General features: G+C 43.0%; 1 protein-coding gene across 1 annotated transcript in view; it reads right to left on the bottom strand.

Annotated features, from left to right (window-relative positions):
* LOC131237891 (zinc finger CCCH domain-containing protein 27) overlaps positions 1-14,520 on the bottom strand; it is a 45,529-nt gene extending 31,009 nt beyond the window's left edge. The window contains exons 1-2 of the mRNA XM_058235938.1: positions 14,241-14,520; positions 9,141-9,259 (exon numbers count right to left, since the gene is read on the bottom strand). Coding sequence (XP_058091921.1) covers positions 9,141-9,259; positions 14,241-14,296 — 175 coding nt within the window. The 5' untranslated portion in view covers positions 14,297-14,520. The remainder of the gene's footprint in view (positions 1-9,140; positions 9,260-14,240) is intronic.
* Between the last annotated feature and the right edge of the window lie 7,487 nt (positions 14,521-22,007).

The raw sequence follows: 22,007 nt of genomic DNA, 5'->3' as shown, positions 1-22,007 counted from the left end.
AACGAAGATGACAACGACGAGAAGAATCCATGACCCCCATACCGAAACAGATAGACCGCAAACGGATCGGGACCATGCAACAGAGGTAGAGATTCAAAGGAATCGGGGTCTTTAATAGCGTCCGACTAAGAGGCAGTAGAGTCTAAAGACCAGGGAGCCAATGGATGGAAGCAAATCTCACCCTGCAAACATCCCCTGCACTCTTTTACGTCCGAGAAGAGGGACTCCTACCCCACCCTTTACGTCAAAGGGTATCTGGAGGGGTGGCTACCCATTAACATCGCGAGGGTTTTTGGACGCGCAAGAGCGGTCATGGATGTCGTGATGCCGAGAGATCGCTCCAGCGGCTCTTTCAGAGGCTTCGCCGTAGTTAGAATGGCCTCCAAACCGGAAATAGCAAGGGCAGTAGTAATGCTTCACGGGGAAAGATTTGGAGGCATTTCCATGCTTGTGCAGAGGGCTAGGTTCGGCCCGAAACGTATCACTCAACAGAAGAGGGACCCCAAACCCATATCATCCAAAGATACTCGCTCCAAAACCTCCCATCCCCTAACCGAGAGAATGGAAGGCCTCTCTTTCAGCGATGCCCTCCTTCAGCTAAAACCTTCCAAACCCAACCATTCTGAACAACACAAAGGGAACAATCCTATAACTAACATCAAACCCGCCCTTAACAGTGAAGACCCCAAAGATTCAGAGAAGGAAGACACGATCTGCATCAGTCAGGCTACCCTCATCCGTGCCAGAGAAGAATTAATGGACACAATCGTCATCATCAGCAAAGGCGGGGCTACCATCTCTCAGGTGAAAGATTGGATAGCAGAAACCACCGGCTTTCTTCCCGGTAACTACAATATCAAACCAGTAGGCTATAACGAGTTGTGGGTCAAGGTCTACCCCAAACTCAACCCGGAAATGCTGCTAATGGCGGGACACTTGCACTCAGGAGGTCCGGTAGCAAAAGTGATGAAATGGGAAGACTTTTCCATTTTCGGAATGGAAAACATCTGGATTCAAATTGGGGGAATCCCCATGGAACTCTAGTCAGACGAGTTCTTTATCTCGGCAGCAACTCGCCTCGAGTCCTTCCTTGAGCTGGACCCCAAGACGAAATTGGGAGAGGAGTTGGCAGTTATCAGAATAAGGGTGAGAAGGAAGAAAGGTTCTCCCCTCCCACCCCATGTCCAGGTTATTGTCGATGACCGGATCATTGAGTTGTCGGTGATAAAAGAAGCTCCAGATGAAGCATACCCTCGATGGGGAGATCTTTGGCGTACCAAGGAGGGTCCTTCCCCGGCTCCGATGGACGAACCGGCGACATTAATCAAAGCACGTACACAGCATCCATGCTCCAGCGGAACACCTCCAAAAACCGCTGACCTCTCTGGCTCCATCGGGGATGGCAATCCCATCACAGCCCTCCATAGGCCACGTGGCGTCATCGCACTTACTCGCTCGTCTCCCCCTGCCTATGTTGTTCCTCGACAGACGCATTCTCCGATGTGGTGGAAGGAGACGGCTCCATGTGTCTCGCATGCAGCGGACGTGCGCTCTACGCTAGGCCATCTGATCGAGTACCCTGGGGAGCTCGACACCCGCAGGGCTGAGGGTTGTCCATGTCAGCAACAGACTGCATTCGTCTTAAATTAACCGCATACTGAAGGGCCTACCTCATGCAGCGATCGACACGTGTCCACCCGCGTTAGCACCTCAAGCCCATCCCCAGGCCACGTGCCCTCTCATCCTTCAAGCCCGGCACACGCGCCCGTTCCCTCTCCCGAAATCGGGTATTGCTATTCGAGTCCGAGTCTGGACCCGGATCAAAGTCAGCCGAATATCCCAGACGCGCCAGTCTATCCAACCCAAAATCAACCTCCTGCCATCACCTCTTGCCCCCCATCACCCTCCCCCTTCGACATCATCCACGGCAGTACCGAATCCCCCATAGGGAACTGGAAGAGCCCGAACCTCCTGCTCCCCCCTCCTAGTAGCGGGCAAGAATCATTGCTGCGATTCCGAAGAAGAGCTTTTCGAGAGAGAAGCGTCCAACTCCAAATACTCGGACTTTCAGTCCCGTCACTCTTCTCCCTCCTCTCCCCTCAACTTCGTCCCTCCTTCGAGAGACTCCTTAGATTTGGGCCCCATCATGCTCTTTCAGGAGAATCCTCCGGGCGATGTGTTAGAAGCAGAGTCGTTACAGATGTGCGCCGAAATCCCTATCCAACAACATCATACCACCGCGGCAACTCCGTCGGGCGAGAACAGAACAAACCTTTTAGAAAAGATTCATAACAAGTGCTAGATCAGAGAAGCAGTCGGGCATGTGGGCAGATCCCTCGGGCTATCTTTTGGGGATAGGGTGGAGGATTATGTTGCCCTATTCCAGTGTATTGAAAACAGAGGAAGACCTCTCTCTGAGACCATAACTCCTTCGAAACACACCCCCAAATCCAACAGCAGCCGCGAGCTCCAGCGCCTGGAACCAAATCCAGGTCTCAAATCAGCTTCCAAAGCTAACCATCGGAGGCAGGGTAACCGGGAAAGTTCTGTTCCCAAATGAGGATTATTTCTTGGAATGTCAGGGGGGTAGGCTCCAAGCAGAAAAGAAGTCTTACAAAAGCCACTGTGAGTAGAAAAAATCCAGACATCGTCTGTTTCCAGGAGACTAAGGTCCCCCTCTTCAAAGACAGTCTACTGGCCACCCTGTGGAAAGTGAATGAATCTAAGTGGGTCTCCCTCGATGCTGCTGGTAGCTCAGGAGGCATTCTCATAACGTGGAATTCTTCTATGTGGGATCTCTGATCCTCTTCGTCAGGCGTCTTCTCGGTGTCGGTTATTCTAAAAGATAAGTCTTCCAACTTTCAATGCCTTATTTGCTCCGTTTACGGTCCAACTGTAGATTCTGACAGGTCTGAATTATGGGACGGACTAACCCGCGTTAGACAATCCTTCTCAAGGCCTTATTGCATGGTGGGCGACTTCAACGTTACTCGGTTTGCGGAAGAGCACTCCCGGAACAGAAGGGGCTCCCCAGCCATGAACTCCTCTGAATGGATCCAATCCCAAGAGCTCATCGATCTCCCACTTGCTGGGGCGAAATTCACGTGGTCCAATGGTCCCAGAAGCCCCATCCAATCCAGGCTGGATAGGTTTCTCGTTTCACTTGAATGGATCGAGGCCTTCCCCTCTCTTCTTCAAATCGCTCTTCCAAGAACTACCTCAGATCACTGTCCATTGCTGCTCTTGATGGAAGAAGACACTGGGGTCCGAAACCATTCAAGTTCAACTCTTCGTGGCTCAAAATAGACGGCTTCAAGTCGAAGATTGCAGATTTGTGGTCGAACTTTGAGGTCGAAGGCTTCGTAGGGCATAAGCTAAGTTATAAGCTTAGACTCCTCAAGTTAAAACTGAAGGAATGGCATCAGGAGGAATTTCGGAAGAGAGAGTCTGAATCAGACTCCTTGCTATCGGAACTTCAACACATTGACTCAGAGTCCGAATGACAACCATCGTCGACTGATCTTCTGGCCAGACGCATCCAAATCATCCAAGCCTTATCGGCCAGGGCCTTGGAAGACGAGGCTACTTGGAAGATCAAATCCAGAGCTAGATGGGTCATAGAAGGTGACAAAAACACCAAATATTTCCACAGTATTGCCAGCATGTACCAACGATCCAAGGCTATCTTCAGCATCACTGACAATGGAGTCTGCATTGAAGACAAACAGGCAATAGCAGACCTTGCCATCAACCACTTCAAAGTCCTCCTCTCTTCTGATAACTGGATCAGACCGCGGCTCGATCTTGTTCACTTTAACAGGCTGGAATCCGCTAAAGCTGAGTCTCTCGAATCCCAATTCACAGAGGAGGAGGTCAAGGCAGCTGTTGAATCCCTGGGAAGTGACAAATCGCCTGGACCAGATGGATTCCCAATCAGTTTCTTTCAAGTGTGTTGGGAGATTGCCCGTCTTGATGTCCTCCAATTCATCCACGAATTCCACAACAAAGGCAGACTCTCCAAAGGTCTCGAAGCTTCCTTCATTGTCCTCATCCCTAAGGTGGCTAGTGCAAGTTCATTCTCTAACTTCAGACCAATCAGTTTGATTGGGAGCCCGTACAGAATCCTCGCCAAAGTCCTGACTTCCCACTTATCGAAAGTCATAAGGAAGCTAATCTCGCCTAATCAGAATGCCTTCATCAGAGGAAGACAGATCATGGACTGCGCCATTATTGCCAACGAAGTCCTTCACTCCTGTCAGAAGCCAGGCACCAAAGGTATTTTCTGCAAATTGGACATCACCAAGGCATATGATCATGTCGACTAGGGATTCCTCCATTATATGTTGACCCGAATGGAGTTCGGGATGAAGTGGAGAAGGTGGATCGAAGCCTGCATAGGTTCGGCTCACTTCTCAATCCTGTTCAATGGCTCCCCTAAGGGTTTCTTCAAGAGTTCAAGAGGGCTACGTCAAGGGGACCCCCTATCCCCCCTCCTCTTCCTCATCATAGGCGAGGCCTTGTCCAAAATGATGTCGAAAGGACAGGACGAAGGAATTCTAAGAGGAATTCATATGCTAGGGTTGCCCTCTCCCATCACTTGCATACAGTTCGCCGATGATACTCTCATTTTCTCCAACGCAGCTGAGACTAAGGTGTCCCGTATCGGTATCGATTGGCATAACGATGCCCTCCGAAACCAATACGGATACTGGGGCGTAACGGCCCGTAACGGCGCAAATTTATTTTTTTTTGCCAAAAAAATATGAAAAAATATGGATTAAATCCGGAATATTCTAAGCATTCCAAATATGCATTCATTTATAAATTGGAACGTGTTTATGGTGGTGTAACGGTCCACTCTTTGGTGAGAAGTTGTATCGGACCGTCTGATGAATTTATGAACCAAATAACCTGAATTTGACTACAAAATTCATATATTTAATTTTCTAAATATCTAATTTATATACTTAACAACTTGATATCATTTCTCCCAATAGTTCTTTAAAAAAATGAAATTAAATTCAGGTAGATGACGTTGCCAATTTGGGGCTAACTTGGAGGACCAATCTATGCACCAAATCAGCCTCAAATTCATGCAATTTATTGTCATTATCCCACTTATGAATTGGTGGACATTTATTGGATAGTGAATCATAAAAAAAATCAAAAGGCCCTATTTTAAAAAATAAAAGTCCACAAATTAACAATTAAAACTATTCAAACAATTTGATTTTGGCATTTTGAGTTAGCGATTGCAGTCCATAATTTAATTGCTAAATTTTAAGTTAATATATGTCTCGTGTACAATTTTTTAAGGCTCGAATTAGGCGGGACTTGGATTGTGAAGTGTGTCAAAGTTTTTTGGGCCCCACCCAGATGAATGTGTTATATCCACACCGTCCATCCATTTTGCCAAATAATTTTGGGGCATGAGCCCAAAAATGAGGCACATCCAAAGCTCAGGTGGACTGCACCATAAGAAACAACAATAATTAAACGTTCACCATTAAAAATTTATTGGGGGCTACGAAAGTTTTAGATCAAGCTGACATGTGTGTTTTCTCTTCATCCACGTCAGTGTGACCTAATTAATAGGTTAGATTGAAAATAAACATTACAGGGGACCTCAAGAAATATTTAATGGTGAGCATTCTATAACCACTGTTTCCTATGGTGTGGTCCACCTGAGATTTGGATATTATTAATTTTTCAAATGCTGACCTAAAATGACGTGGCAAAATGGATGGACGACATGGATAAAATATATACATCATGGTGGGGCCCACTCGGGTCTGATCAGATCAGATTGGATGGAAAATAAACGTTACCGTGGGCCCTACGAATTGTTTAACAGTGAAAATATTATCTCCGCTGCTATTTTTGGTGTGGTCCAGATGATCTTTGGATATAATTCATTTTTTGGGTAGTACCCTGAAATGATCTCTGAAAATAGATGAACAGTGTAGATGTAATAAATACATCACTGTGAAGCCCATATAACTTTGATCTCATTGAACCGTTCGTACAACTCGGAGTTCGAGGAGTGTCAGCGCTCATCTTAGCATGACACGTACCTACAGCTAGCTGGTGCGGAGAGAGGGAAACCGAAAAGAAAAAAGAGGGAAAGAAGAGAGAAGAAAAAAGAGGGAAAGAGGGGGAGAGAGAGAGAGAGAGAGAGAGAGAGAGAGAGAAGAAGAAGAGGAAGAAGGCCGTAGCCGTAGCTGCCTGAGAAGAAGAAGAAGAAGAAGAAAGAGAAGAAGAAGAAGAAAAGAAAGGAAAAGAGTACGTTTTTTTTTGTTTTTTTTTCAAGGCCCATAACAGCCGTTACGGGTCAGTAACGGCCGTTACGGTTGCAAAATCAGCCCATAACCCGTTAGACCCCCGTATCGCGTAACGGACCCCACCGTTACCGTTACGTATCGGCCAATACGTAACCGATTTGGGACACCTTGGCTAAGACATACATCGAGAACCTATGCACGGCCAGTCGGCCCTTCATTGTTTCGAGGCTATTTCTGGGCTGAGAATAAACATAGCGAAGTCGAAGCTATTTGGGATCAATGTGCAGGGACCTCCACAGGTTTGTTGATTCCCTTGGTTATTCTGTCGACTCGTTTCCCACATCCTTTGTGGGCCTCCCCCTATCCGTTGGCCCTCCCCCTAAAGCATTGTGGGACAGCATTATCTACAAATTCCATAACCACCTGGCAAGATGGAAGTGTCGTTACTTAACCATGGGAGGCTGACTAACCCTCATCAACGCAGCTCTCTCCAATCTTCCGTTATACTTTGTCCCTGTTCAGATGCCTTAGTTTAGTGATGAAGGTCATCGACAACCTTAGGAGAGATTTTCTGTGGTACGGCAAGGAAAATCAAAGGAAGATTCACCTTCTCGAGTGGAAGGAAGTCTGGAAGATATTCCGAGACGGAGGTGCTAATGTTAAGAATCTGAAAATTATGAACCAAACCCTGCTCGGTAGTGGATCGGGAGGCTAGGCGCTGAGGGCGATGCCTTTTGGACCTCAATCATTAAAGGCAAATACGGTTCCTCCCCAGGTGGATGGTGGTCCAAGGACTCCTCGGCTTACAGGGCCTCCTATCTATGGAAAGGGATTCTGCGATCGAAGCAATTACTCATTCAAAACATAAGCTTCGAACTAGGAAACGGATCAGCCATTCATTTTGGGAAGATTTATGGGTGGGCAAAGACCCGTTGAAAAATCGCTTCCCTAACATCAACCGACTTGCTCCAGACAAAAATATTCTCATCTCTGATTGTTTCTCAGCTACTGCTGGCCAAACCGTCTGGGACGTGAGATGTTCCAAGAACCTCCACGATTGGGAGCTTGTTGAATATACAGAGCTTCTAGATTACATCTCCAAGACCATGCCGGACCAATCTTCGCTTGACAGACTTATCTGGAGACACAACAAAACCGGATCCTTCACGATCAGATCCCTCTACTAATTCATTGCTCCTATATCGAATCCATCAGTCCCTGCTTCCCCATTCATCTGGAGGTACGCAGCGCCCCCCAAGTTTATCTGCTTCGGTTAGTTGGTGGGGCGGAACAGAATCTTAACCATTGAGAATCTCAGAAAGAGGGGGATGCAGATAGTGAATATATGCTTGTGTTGTATGCAAGATGCAGAGACGGTAAACCACCTTCTGGTTCAATGCCCTTTTTTCTCTCAAATATGGGTCGACTTCAGCCAATGGTTCAGGGTTAGTTGGTGCATCCCAGACTCAGCCCTCAACCTGCTATCGTCTTGGCAAGGATTCAAGATAGGAAAAATCAAAACTATTATTTGGAGAATGGCGATTTTAGCTATCTGGTGGTGTGTTTGGCAAGAGAGAAATGAAAGACGTTTCAACGACAAGTCTTCATCTGCTAACGCAGTCGGCTCCAGGGCTAAAAGGCTCCTAATCGAATGGGCAGTCAATTCTAAAGGTTTGAGAGATAGCGATTTTTGTTTTCTAGGCTTTTAGCCCCTGTCTGCTTCCTCATTAGATATGCTTTTCTTTCTGTTGTTTGTATTTTCTCTTTCCTTTTCAATATACATTCTCGTTGCTTTAAAAAATAATAATAATAATAAGACTTCTTGACAAAAAGGCACATGTACGTTGTTGGCCGGAAGAGGGCCCACCTGCACCACCTATTTTGGCTTGCAAGAGAGGTCAACTGACTTGTGGACCCCACCCCAACCTCACGTCTCCTTTTATAAACTTTAAGGCCCCCATCAAGTTGTCATCGTTACCTTTACATTATGGCCTTTACAACCTCCTAATGGCCTTTACAAATTACAACACACCACGGTGATAGTATTCTCGGTTTGTGGAGCAACAGTTCTATGCCCAACCTCGCAAGAAATAGAGAAGATGATTTTGAGTCACCGTGCAGCTCTATGTGGGTCTAGGCCATAGCCACATGCATTATTCACTGGTATATTTCTAGTTTTCTACTTTTTATTACTTGTATTTTCATACATGTCTTCTTACAATTATAAATTATATGAATTGACTTTGAATATAACTGCAGTAGTTCAATTAGACAATACATAGATTAGGAAACCATACAAAGGAAACCCATTATGTGCACTTATTTATTTTTATTTTTTTGTGATGTTTTGATTTCTCAATAGGCATTGATGTCTTTTTTAACAATTCCTAAAGTTTCATTGAAAAATTTGACCAACTTCCCAATGTTTCCCAACAAAAATGATACATTACATGATACAACCGACATATCCCATGCGATAACTAATATGCATCCGTATCCCAAGGATGTAATACATTATGCAATAATGATATGGAAACAATTGGTTATTAGTCAGAGTGAGCCCGTCAAAATTCTACTTAAGGCATAATTCACTGTAAAAAGTTTAAGAAACCACATCAACATTCAACAGTCCATCCTCAAGGATAGCAAACATGCATTGGTTAAACGTTGATTACAGGAACCATAGATGCATGGTTTCATTACTTGAATCAGACGAAACCAGTTCATCATAGGAACAGCATATTGACGAGGTCAAAATGGCATTTTTTTTTTTTTAGGGATGAAGAGGAGAAAAACACAACATGACGATGATGATGACAAGTGAAAAACAGGACATGCATCATCTATGATGAAACATACCATGACCCAAAAAATCAACCAAGTTCTCGGTGCAGAGTTTTTGCAATTCCTTAGTAGGTTTGTCCTTCTTTAACAATGTCGCCACGTATTCAGCAAGAATCACAGGATCAGCCTCTGTCCTGCAGCATGCATACAACTCAAATCAGCAACTATTCCTTGAGAAATATATGGCATGGCTTTGAAATATGTAATATTAGCAAATAAACCACATCCTACAGACAGAATGATGTTATCCCTGGTAAAATAGCTAGAGCATTGCTACGCACGCGCACGTGTGCAATAAAGGTCATTTACATGCTATATGTGTGCCAGCATGGCACAATAATTCTGTGATCCAATTCATCCATCAGAAAGGAACCACTATATTGATGAGCTCGCCAAGAATCAGGTTGATTCACTTTCAGGTGGGCCACACTTTACAAAAAAAAAAAATGTATAGCTCTGCGAAGTTTTCTAACCCATCCACCTGTTTCCCTTAGTGGGTCCACATGCTCAGGGGACTGGATTTATTTTTGGGAAATCATGTAGAAGGTCCGACCAACTTATGGATGGATTGGAACTCGCACTTGTGCCGTGCTAGCGCATGTGCAGCATGTACATGAGCTATATTGCACATGTATGTCTACTAAGCAAAACTCAAAATATCAAATTTGCAAAAGGAGGATAACAAAAATAAATGTCAAGTTTACAGAACGACAAACAATAACAGCATGTCCTCATCTTTGTCTATATTGCCAGTGGTAAGAATTTTTTTATCAGAAGAGAAAAAAAACAAACAAAAAGATCTAACACCGATGTAGATAACATAAAAACCAGAAAGATGGGCTGCCATATTAAGACCATAAAAACAGCAACATCACCCTCTACCACGAGAGCTTAGGGGCCTGTTTGGCTGGGCAGATTGGAAGGGATTGGAAGGGATTGGAAGATAGATCCCAGGATTGGCCAGGCGTGCCAAACAGACACGGGATCCTGATCACAGGATATGGCAATCCCATGGATCTTAAGACAATCCACTGACATCACTATCATTACCTTTAAATCCCATCCAATCCACCCTAGTCCCTTCAAAATTGCTTGGGACGTGTTTGGTTAGAGGGATTGAAAGGAATTGGAAGGTTTAATCCCGGAATTGGCCGGCGTACCAAACAGACTGGATATAGCAATCCCGGGATATATCAATCCCATAGATCTTGCACCAATCCACTGACGCAGCTATCATCACCTTGAAATCCATGCAATCCACTCTAATACCATCCAATCCGCCCAGCCAAACAGGCCCTAGGAGTAAAAGGATTTCCAATCTCCAAACAACAAAAGGTACATCTATGGGGAATATATGAAACATTATTCATAAGAATTTTATCAAACTCAAAATGGATTCCACTGCAGAAACGCTCTGATGTGGTTGCTGGATCAGTCGCTTGAGATACTTGGACTCCACCATGACCCAATTGAAAAAAAGAAGGATCAATGTCCATTGGCATCGCACTAAAACAAGATTTTAAACTTCTACATCAAGATATGGCATAGAAGTGTTGACAGAAATATAGCAGAAGTTCACCACACCTGAGGCAATGCAGTCACCAATGCTCTTCTTTTCTTAGACGACAACAACAGTGCCAAGCACAGTGGAACCAAATTTTCAAGGAATGCGCTCATTTTGGTACATCTACTTCAGCTTCAACAGCCTCAATGGTTATATAGCCACCAAGAAGTCCTCTATACTTGACCCGACCTCAACCCAACACAAGTAAATGAGATTATTCCCAGACCGACCTAACTTGACCTGAATTTGCTCAACCCAAACCCAACCTGAATTCAAATTGGGCTGGCATCTCCCAACCCAAGGACCTTGACAACCCGACCTGACCAAGGTGTTCCATTGCGATATTGGTGGACGTAACGGCGCCCACCATTACCGATACGGATGCGGCCCGTATCGGCCAAAACGGGGTAACGGTGTAACCACAAAAAAAAAAGGTCAAAAAATTATGGAAAAATATCCATTAAATCCGGAATATTCTAAATATTCCAAATATGCATTCATTTATAATTTGGAACATGTTTATGGTGGTGTAACAGTCCACTCTTTAGTGAGAAGTTGTATTGAACTGCCTGATGAATTTATGAACCTGACAACCTAGTATTGGCTATAGACCTTTTATATTTAATTATCTAACTATATAATATCAATATGAATTAATAAGAATGAATCTAATACCAAAATATCTCATATTTGTAGGTATTGGTGTATTACATACCTTGTGACTTGTGAACATTTTATTTCAACATACAATCTAGGGACTTTTATGTACAATTATGTAATTCATATATCTAACAAATTAATATAATTTTTCCCAATAAATCTTAAGAAAAATTTTGAAATTATATTCAAGTAAATAGTGTTGTCGATTTAGAGCTGATTTGGTGGACCATTTGATGCTCCAAATCAACGTTATATTCATGCAACCTATTGGCACTTATCTCACTAATGGGTTGGTGGATATTTATTGAACAATGGAGAATGAAAAATATCAAATGATCCTATTTCATAAAAACAAGTATTTGAAAATTAACAGTGAAAATCATTTAAATAAATTAATTTTGGAATTGTGACATGGCAACAATAGTGCCATAATTTAATTTATTAATTTTGGGTTAATATATGCCTCATGGACAATTTTTACGGCCATGTACATAGGGCCCACCACGATGTATGTATTGTATATCAATGACATACATCCGTTTTATCAAATCATTTTTAGGCATGGTCCAAAAATGAGGTAGATCCATATCTAAGGTGGACCACTAGTGGGTGAAGCCTTAAAATTGCACCTTGATGTATTTGTATATCCGTGCCGTCAATCTATTTTGCCAGCTCATTTTAAAGCATGATCCAAAAAATACAGGCAGATTTAAACCTTAGGTGGACCATAGTGAATGACGCCCTGAACATAGGACCCACCTTGATGCATTTGTTGTATATCCATGTTGTCCATCGTTTTTGCCAACTCATTTTAGGGCATGGTCCAAAAAATGAGGCAAATCCACATCTTTGGTAGACCACATAGTAGGGATTGAATTCCCACAATTAAAACTTCTATTATTGTTTTTTATTTTTTTAATTATTATTTTTAAGTTGCGACTTGTGTTTTCTTTGATCCAGGTCCATGCAACCTTATCAGCAATTTCAATGGTAAATAAACATTACAGTGGGCCATAATAAGTTTTTAACAGTGGGCATTCAATCCTATTGTGCGGGCCACTTGAGATCTAGATCTGCATCATTTTAGGGACCATGCCTTGAAATGATCAGGAAAAATTGATGGGTGGCATGGATATATAATACAACACATAAATCAAGGTGGGCCACATGCACTAAAACAATGCAAGTGCACAGTGGGCCTTCAATTCTACCGTGCGGTACACTTGAGATCTGGATCTGCTTCATTTTAGGGATCATACCTTGAAATGATCAGGAAAAACTGGTGGGTGGCATGGATATATAATACAATACATAAATCAAGGTGGGCCGCATGCACTAAAAAGTGCAAGTGCACTAAGCGGCATGTGCCGCAAACCACTTAAAAAAATAAGGCCGTTCATTTTTTCGAGACCGAGAGAGAAGGAGAGGGAAATGAGAGGGTAAAAGAAAAAATGAGAGGGAAAGAAAGGGAAAAGGAGAGAGAAGGAGAAAGCAAGAGGGAAAGAAATGGAAAGGAGAGAGAATGAACAAATGAGAGGGGGAGCCGCACCAAAGGGGAAAGAAGAAGAAGCAGGAGGAGTAGCTGCAGTGACACCCCGGGGAGCTGCAGTGGCGCTGTGGGGAGTTGCAGAAGAAGAAGAAGAAGAAGTTGCAGCGGCGTTCAGGTTAGTTTTTTTTTTCATTTTTTCTTTCTTTTTTTTTTTTCTATTTTCTTTAGGGTTACTACCCGTAACAACTGTTACGGGCCCATAACGGCCGTTATGCCTTGTAACGGCCGTTACAGCCCCCGTAAGGGCCGTTTTGGTTCTGTTTTCTAGACCTCCCCGATTCAGCCCCCATATCGCGTAACCGATTTGGGACACCCTGAACCTGACCCAACCCGAATTGGGTTGGGTCAATTGGCAAGTGATCCGAACCCAAGTTGCAGCCCTATCAATTGGAGTCAGGAAGCAAACAAATTCAAGGGTGTTCATTTCACAGAGTCAGTCAGAACTTAGAAAGAATATATTATCAACAAATGTAGCAGGCAGGCAATGAAGATTGTTAGGTGGTCCCCACCACCAGCGGCTTCATGGAAGCTGAACGTCAATGGTAGTTGGATGGGAAACACAGGAAGGTCTGGGTGGGTGTAGCATGTGCTCTTCATGAAGGTGGAAGCAAATAAGACCAGGCTGAAGCTTGTCAAAGATATAAAAATAAGAAGTCCTTTCAGGATCACCGTCGAGGGTGAAGATAGAAGTGTTATAATGTCGGTTTCTGGGTGAATGGGTCCAAGCTGACTCCTTGAAAGCAGCAATTTATTGAAAATGAGATCAAAGGGTGACTGTCTTCGATCTCTTTCATTATCGCCACTAGAGAAGCCAATCCCGTGGCGAATTGGAGGGGGGCTGTAGAGCTTCCACTGGCAGTCTTCAAAATCTACCTACTGTTTTGTGTCTGATTTCGAGCTACAATCTAACACGTAGATTTCATTTTTGCAATTAGTTTCCATCTATAGAATTGTTGCATTGCCTCTCTTCAGGGGAAAAAAAAACACCCATTTTCATCAGATAGCAGCTGTTAAACAGCAGAAAACCGTATTTCAATTTTGGCCATTATATTCGAGTAATGGCAATACCAAAATCTCGAATAAAACTTGGATGGCGAGGAAAAACTACATTAAATCTTTTCATCTATCAAAACCCTAACCAGGAAATCCCATTCGCATACTACAAACCTCAACATTCTAACTAGGGTTTTTTTTTCCGCGTCCTAGCATCGGATAAACGGACGATAATCGAATTTTGCGATCTTTACGCCCCTGGTAACCGATCAAACGGCTGAGAATCTACGGTTTCGAAGATCAAAATTCGCTGGAAAAAGAAAGGATTGGAGGATCAGAGAGTACTTACAGGGGTTCGAGATTCTTGACGAGATATCCGGTGAGAGACGATTCCTCAAATTTCATATCTCCAAAGCATTACCCTTCCATCTGTTCGCCGGAGGAGGAGATGAACCCTGGAATGATATTTATAGGGTCGGAAGGAAGTGGCAGGATGGTAATTATGGGGTGATCAAGGAGGTTTTGTTTGGAAGGTTAGGGTTTTTCGGCGCGAGGAGAAGGTGATTTTTCTTCCTTCTCACAGGAGATGGGAGTTGAGAGAGAGGGAGAGAGAGAGGAAAATGAAAATTAAAAAATAAGGAAGTAAATTGACATATTTTCTATGGTAATTGCTGCGGCGATTCGCGCGAGGAAATACTGAAGGGCTATTCGCGCGAGGGGATGTTCGTACAACACCACCCGCTGTAAGGACTGGGAAGCGCGTGCATCACCCAGCTATGTGGGGCACACCATGATGTTTGTGTAAAATCCACTCCGTCCATCAGTTTCACCACTTATTTTTAACCGCACGTAATAGAATCACCTGGATACAAGACTTAAGTGGGACCCCGCACGTGAACAATGTAAATCACACCTAAAACCTCTAAATTCACACGGTCTGGCCCACCTGAGTTTTGGTTCATGTTGATTTTTGGGAACTTTCTCCATCCTGGTGGGGATCATCTGATGAACGACTTCGATGAGACGGTGGGCCACAAGAAGGTTTCTATTGTGAGTCTCCATATCCCACTATTACCCGTGTTGTGGTTCATCTTAGTTTTGGAATGTCCTGATTAACGGTCTCAGATACTGGATAACAGAGGGAAAACCATGGTCGACCACAGAGCCGGGTGTTGCACGCCTAGCTAGTTCCTGGCTCCTGAACGGGCATTGTAGACTATTCCGGTCCGCATGTTGGAAGGTGATCGGAGGAATACGATGCAGTGCAAATACGAGATGCTATGGCACACATCAGGAGCAATAAACGTTGAATATATGATTAGGCAAAGATTCACCTGGTTCACTTATTGGGTGGGCCACACATGTGAAATTGAACATGGATAACTAATTTTTTACTACTAACTTTCCTTATAAGCTTGTGGTCCACCTGATGAGCAGCTCTATCTGATTTTTGTCCCAAAGCATATCCATGGTTGAATCCATCTGATGAACGGCTTCGATTTCACACCGCGCCCCGTGTTTGGACGTTTGCAATGATTGTGAATACCACTTTAATATCTCCTCACGTGACTGCCCCAAAACTTCTCGGTGTTTTTGGGTAATGAGGCACGTGTGAGAGAGCCTCAGCCACTCTATAGGTGGGCCCCGCAGTGAATATCATATGGCCAACAGTAGGGTTATACATCCAATCGAACCGAGTCAGCTCGGCCACTAGCTGACCTCAGCTCAGCACGGTCCCCGGGCTTTACTGGCTAGCTTGGCTCAGTTCGGTCAGCAGCTTGGGCCATTTCTAAGTGAGTTCACGCGCACAGCATTATTACAAATGCTTAGATTATACCTTTAAAATTACATTATTTGTGAAACAGAGGCAACAATCTTACAAGTATTGTATGGAACATCTTTTAAGCAACATAAAAACGAATTTTAAAATAAAGAAGAGTATTTGCTTCATGTACATACCTGTTGGAATCAGGGGCCACTAGTACTCTATTGACAAAGTGCAGTTTCCTTGATTTCCTTTTGAGAGGATTCGCCGTAGCTACAACAGAAGCATGCTTCAAATCTTGCTTTAGAAGACAAATTTGATGTGGGAGAAGGTGATAGAAGTGAAGGATCTGAGATCTCATATTTGGATCAATATTTTCTTATCTAGATATCGTTCGGCTAAATGATCTCTGATGCATATGAGAAGAAAGATTTGGGGATTGAGTCATTTCATCAAATACTTGGTGAGCAACATCAATAGCAAAGTAACCGAGTCACCGAACTAGTTCAATTCGAGCTGGATTCGATCCAAGTCGAGTCGAGTCGAACTAGGGCCACCTCGAACTCGGCTTGAACTCTTTTTCGAGCTCAAAAAATCAGCTCGACTCAACCCAAACTCAACTCCGAAGTGAGACTAATCAAGTTTTTTTCGAGTCGAGTCGAGCGAGATAAGCCAGCTAACTTGGTTCATGTACACCCCTAGCCCACACGACAAGCCTTTTCACAAGGAGGACGTAGGTGCATTCTAATTTCTAGATATCAATCATCGGTCATGTTCTTCTAATTTTATTTGTTTATTTTTTTAATTCTAATATAGTGTGGCAACCCATGGGCATTTTGAGGCGCAGATTAAGAACTACCCCCGCCTATACTAAGCTCTGAGATAGGCAGATCCAAAGGCTACTGAGGGGCCACCATGATTTATGAATTTTATCCGCACCATCCATCCATATTTCCATATCATTTTAAGATTACTGAAGCAAAAATAAGATAGATCAAGCCTTAAGTGGACCACACCACAGGAAGCAGCGGTGCTAATGACGCCCACCATTGAAACCTTCTTACTGTACTCTGTGTTAATTATTTTCCATCCAATCTGTTGATATGGTCATATAAAGTTGGAGGAAGCAAAAGAAAACAAATATCGTCTTGATCCAAAACTTCGGTGGTCCCTTGTGAAATTTTCAACGGTAGGAATTTAATTCCCACCGTGTGGTCGATTTGAGTATTGTACATGCTCTATTTTCTGTTTCATAACATGAAATGATATGTAAAAATGGATGAACGGTGTGGATAAAACTCATACATAACAGTGGCCCCTCAGTGGCCCTCAGAGCCTCCGCCTGTCCCGAGCTCCGAACAGGCGGGGTTAGTATCTAATCAGCGCCCGGCGTTTCCACGCTGGACACGCCTGACAAGTGGCCTGGATCCGCCACGCTGGATCGAGTTCCGTAAACAGCGTCTTTCTACAATTGAAATGCCACGGCCACTCTTGTGTGAAATGAAGGGGCTTTCTTCATGGCATGTGTGTTTGTGCATCACATGTGTGAGTATCTGGCCATTCATCAGGAACTGCAACGAAGATAATCCATTCACTCATTTTATTCGTTGAATGCATGGACCGTTGATATTTTTCTCTTTTTTCTATACATATTTCATCTGATGAGCGGACCGAATGGATTTTAGGTATAGCGTAAACGTCGTGGACCCAAGCTAATGAATGTCTCCGATCTTTCTCGCACGTACCGACGTTGGCACGTGGGGAGAGTAGAATGGGATGGCTGCTATTGCGTGTAGCCATACTATTGCTGGTGTGCAATTGACAAAAATGACCCTATAATTATTAATTGCGCTCGCACCAGAATCCGGATATTTAACCATCCACCATAGTTCTTTGTGCATTCCATGCAACTCGTCGTACACTACCATCTTTTATGCCAACTCGTCATTTTCATAGGACATCAGTACCATGAAAATGGTAGATCCCACTACAAATATCAACATTTTCCAAAGTCAGAAAATCCATTCTCGAGGTGGGCCACACCTGTGTGTTAGAGTCTTAAAATCAGTTATTTGTTGTTTCTATCAGTGTGGTCCACCTAATTAGCGGAACTGACTGTTTTTTCGACTAGATGATCGAAATCGTGGGGCCTAAACTTTCCATGGTACTGATTTCATTCTAAAGTATCATGTCATTGAGATATGATAAAGATGGTACGGTACCACAAGTTCTGGCACCCCGCTGCTTCTCAAAATTGTACGTGAGAAATGTTTACATACACGAGGGCGGGGCAACTTACAACAGTTTATTTCCCGCCAACATGCCACTTTTTATAAGATCTGAGCTGTTCAAATGGTGGGACACGTCATACTGATCACGTATAGAGAAAATCAGGACGGTCCATTCATCAGAAAGGGGTACGCTGTTGAATTCAATATGCAGCCGTTGGTCTGACTCAATGTTCTAATAAGTGGATTGCTCTGTTTCTCATTCCAGATGATATTCGTGGCCCACCATTCTCACAGATCGGATGTTCCACCGAATTGAACATTGGCAGAAGATCCACGGTTAATATTCCCACACATCATTGCCATAATAAAATGTTGACAGAATTGATCCGACGATCTTAACCGTCCGATGTCATCTGTTGAGCCCGGACCATTGGCTGTCGTCCTTCTAACAGCCGGTTGAATGGGGACCAAGCGAATGGCTAGAGTCATCTCATTAGTTTGATATTCTGGATATTGTACATACTCATTGGGACCCACAATTTTCTACTTCAGATGCAGAAGAAGTGGATTGGGTGGTGAGGCCAACACAAGCAAAATGTGGTGTTGTGCTGCAGGGCACACCGGGATGTACCTGTTTTATCCACTCCGTTCATCCATTTTGCAAGCTCATTTTAAGTTATGGGCCTAAAAATGAAGCTGATCAAAAGCTCAAGTGGACTACACCATAGAAAAACAATGGTGATTGAACACCCACTGATAAAAACTTATTAGGCCACAAAAGTTTTGGATAAGTTATATTTTCCTCTCATTCAACTGGTGTGACTTTATCAACATGAGATGGATGGCTAATAAATATTATAGCAAGCCATAGGAAAGTTAAAAGGGGTTCTTGTCCCCCTATTTCCATGTGGTGTGGTTCCCTTGAGCATGTGGTCTACCTCATTTTTTTGGTTCATTCCCTCGCGTTAGGTAGAAACAGACTCAGCGATGTCCGCAAAAAATATACATGGAAATAGGACCACAGCACCGAACACCACTAGGTAGTTAGGTAGTGTTGGGCCACCAGCCAACTGGCTTTTAAAAGGGAAAGAGAGTGGATTCAAGATGGTGTAGCCCTTACTGTGGAGACCACCTTGTTGTGTGTATTATGTATGCATGTTGTCCATCTGTTTTCAGTATCATTTTTGTTGTAAAATATTAATTTTCAATTATATATATATAAGTTGTTTTTGCAAAAACTCACTTTTTAGGTGTTTTGGGAATAGTCCCACATTGGAAAAGAGGAAGAAGAATGTTCGCTTTATATGAGAAAGGTAGAGTACCTTTACTTTAACTTGCTTAGACCGAGGTACCTCGGGCTTACGTATTTTAATGCGAAGCACGCGCACGGTCTCGATATCAGTCTCAGGCTCGGTGCAAGGGCATGGGCATGTGAAGCAATGTGGCTGTAGATGCACACTTTGCACTTTATACGTTCACAATGCAACAGAGACCTAAGGTAGGTGACTAGGAGTCTAGAGGTCTGAATGAGACTATGTGACTAATATAGAGACTGAAAATGTAGCTATTGGAGTTAGGTGTAATTCATCATGCATATTAAGGTTGACCATGCAGAAACTGTTGCATGTAGCTAACCCAATGATTAGCCAATGAATCCAAACGGTCAGAAACTGTTGCATGCAGTGACTATTACATGACATGCACAATAGTTAGAAACTACCAATAACAGCTAATTTCTCCCAATAGCTATAAACGGTCATATGATTTAAAGGGCCTGGATCAGAATTATTAGTCATCCTAGCCTATATAAACAGTGCCTACATGGGTTTACAATTCATCACAAACACACTCCAAGCATACGAATCAAGTAATAAATACAAATAGTACTGTACTCCAACAAGCAAGTCAACGAAGTTTATTCGAACCATTACTTGAAGAACAGACCAATGTTGTGGTATAAAACGGTTCATCTGAACCATTGCTTGAAGATCAGACTAGTGTTGTAGTCTAACGCTCATTTTCTCTCTTTCTCTTTTTGGGATTTTTCCCTTAATTATTTCTGCCATAAATTTGTATACAAGAGTTCCACATGGTAGATTCTCGTATTTGCTAAACGCAGATCCACGCCAAGCTCGTCGTATCCTAAGAGCTATTTGCCTGAAACCTTTCCGTATACTCTATTTATTTTAGTAGGGGTAAATAACGTTCTAAGAACAATATTCTCATCTGTGCTTTAGCCTGTCATGATCCTTGATTATTTTTAATTTATCAATTTACGGAAAATAATTTTCTATATTATTTATTCAACAATTTTAAGATATTATTTCAAAATTTAAATAGATTCATTTATCAAGTAGACCCTGCAATAGCAACCAGTGGTGATTGATTATTAATGGACTACAAAAGTGTTGGATCACGCTCATGCTTGTTTTCCTCTTCATCCACGCGGTACTTCCTTTTTTAATCTCATTTTAAGAGTTGAGCCCAAAATTGAAGCACATCCAAAGCTCAAGTGAACTACCCCATGGGAAGCAACAAGAATAATGACTTCCCCCCTTGAAACCTTCTTATGTCTATGGTGATGTTTATTTGTCATCCAATTATTTATACAATTACACAAACATAAATAAAAGAAAAACACAAATATTAGTTTGATCCAAAACTTTTGCCACCCTTAATTTTTTATTGAATGCAAATATTCAATTCACATTGTTTCTTATGGCGTGGTTCAATTAAGCTTTGGGTGTGCTTTATTTTTAGACTAACGTTAATTTTATTCGATAAATTGGATGAACAGAATGGATAAAATATCTAAAGTAACGTAGAATAAGCTTAAGCACATTTGGTTATCTTATGAGTGCCGAGCGTGGGGCCCAGCTGGATTTATGTATGGTACTCAGCCTGTCTGGCAGATTCTCGCTATACTGTGAAAGTTATAAAAAAATCAGGCAAATCCAATCGTCATTTGGCTCACCATGTATGAATTCAGAGGTTTTTGTATGATTATACATTATTTTATAGGGTTTGGCCCACCTGATTATTACATGGGCCTGATTTTATGGCATTGCATCGTTAATAACGGGGCTAACATAAGCGATGGTATACCCCACTTCAGAAAATTATAAACAACCATAAAAAAGACTTCCAAATCACGTGGCGGTCCACGTGATGGATGGATCAGCTCAATTTTTGGGTGTCCAACCTCTACCACCCGAGCAAGAGCAAGGACCCAGCAAGAACTTACGGTCGAATCAGCCTCCAAGAGGCTAGGCACGCATGTGTAAGATCCTGTACGTTCATCAGACCAAGAGTTGCACCATGAATAATACAGAATATGGGTCATTCTTACTGATCATTTTTTATGCATGGGTGGGCCATCTGATGAGAGGATTGGCCTAATTTTCGGTATTGCAGTGCCGGTTGGGGTCGTCGCCTCGTCGGGAAACGGATTGGCTACTCCCCCTGACACCATCCAATGGCTGGTGATAGGTGCTCTGTGGGCCCTACCATGATGTATGTGTTTCATCCATGCCGTCCATCTATTTTTCCAGATCAATTTATGGTATAATACGAAAAATGAGTTATATCAAAATATCAAGTGGACCACATCACAAGAAAAAGTGCTGAATGAGCGTCGACCATTAAAATATTTTTGGGGGCCATAAAAGTTTTTGATCAAGCTGATCTTTGTTTTTTCCCTTCATCTGGGCTTGTATGGTCTAATAAACAGATTGGATGTCAAATAAACAGTACAGTATGCCTCAGGAGGGTTTTAATGGTAAGTATCCAATCAATATTGTTTTCCTGTGTTGTGGTCCACGTGAAATTTATAACCATCCCAATTTTGGGATTAAGCCCTAAAATGATCTGTAAAATGGATGAACAGAATGGATGAAACACATACATCATGATGGGGCCCACAGATCACCGACCATCAGCCACAGGGCTGGTGGCAGGGGAAGTAGCCAATCCGTTTCCCGTCGAGTATGGCTCTCGCATTACGCGATACGCTGGCACGTGCATTGGGGGTGCTTTGGGAAGCGGATTACGTACTGAGTAACTCAGTACTGAGTAAACTCTGTGGGGTCCACTGTTATTTATTTATTTTATCCACTCCGGT

This window comes from Magnolia sinica, chromosome 2 (genome assembly GCF_029962835.1).
Source record: "Magnolia sinica isolate HGM2019 chromosome 2, MsV1, whole genome shotgun sequence".
Classification (NCBI taxonomy): Eukaryota; Viridiplantae; Streptophyta; class Magnoliopsida; order Magnoliales; family Magnoliaceae; genus Magnolia; species Magnolia sinica.
Note: the sequence above shows the minus strand (reverse complement) of the source record. Positions and strands in the feature narration are given on the sequence as shown.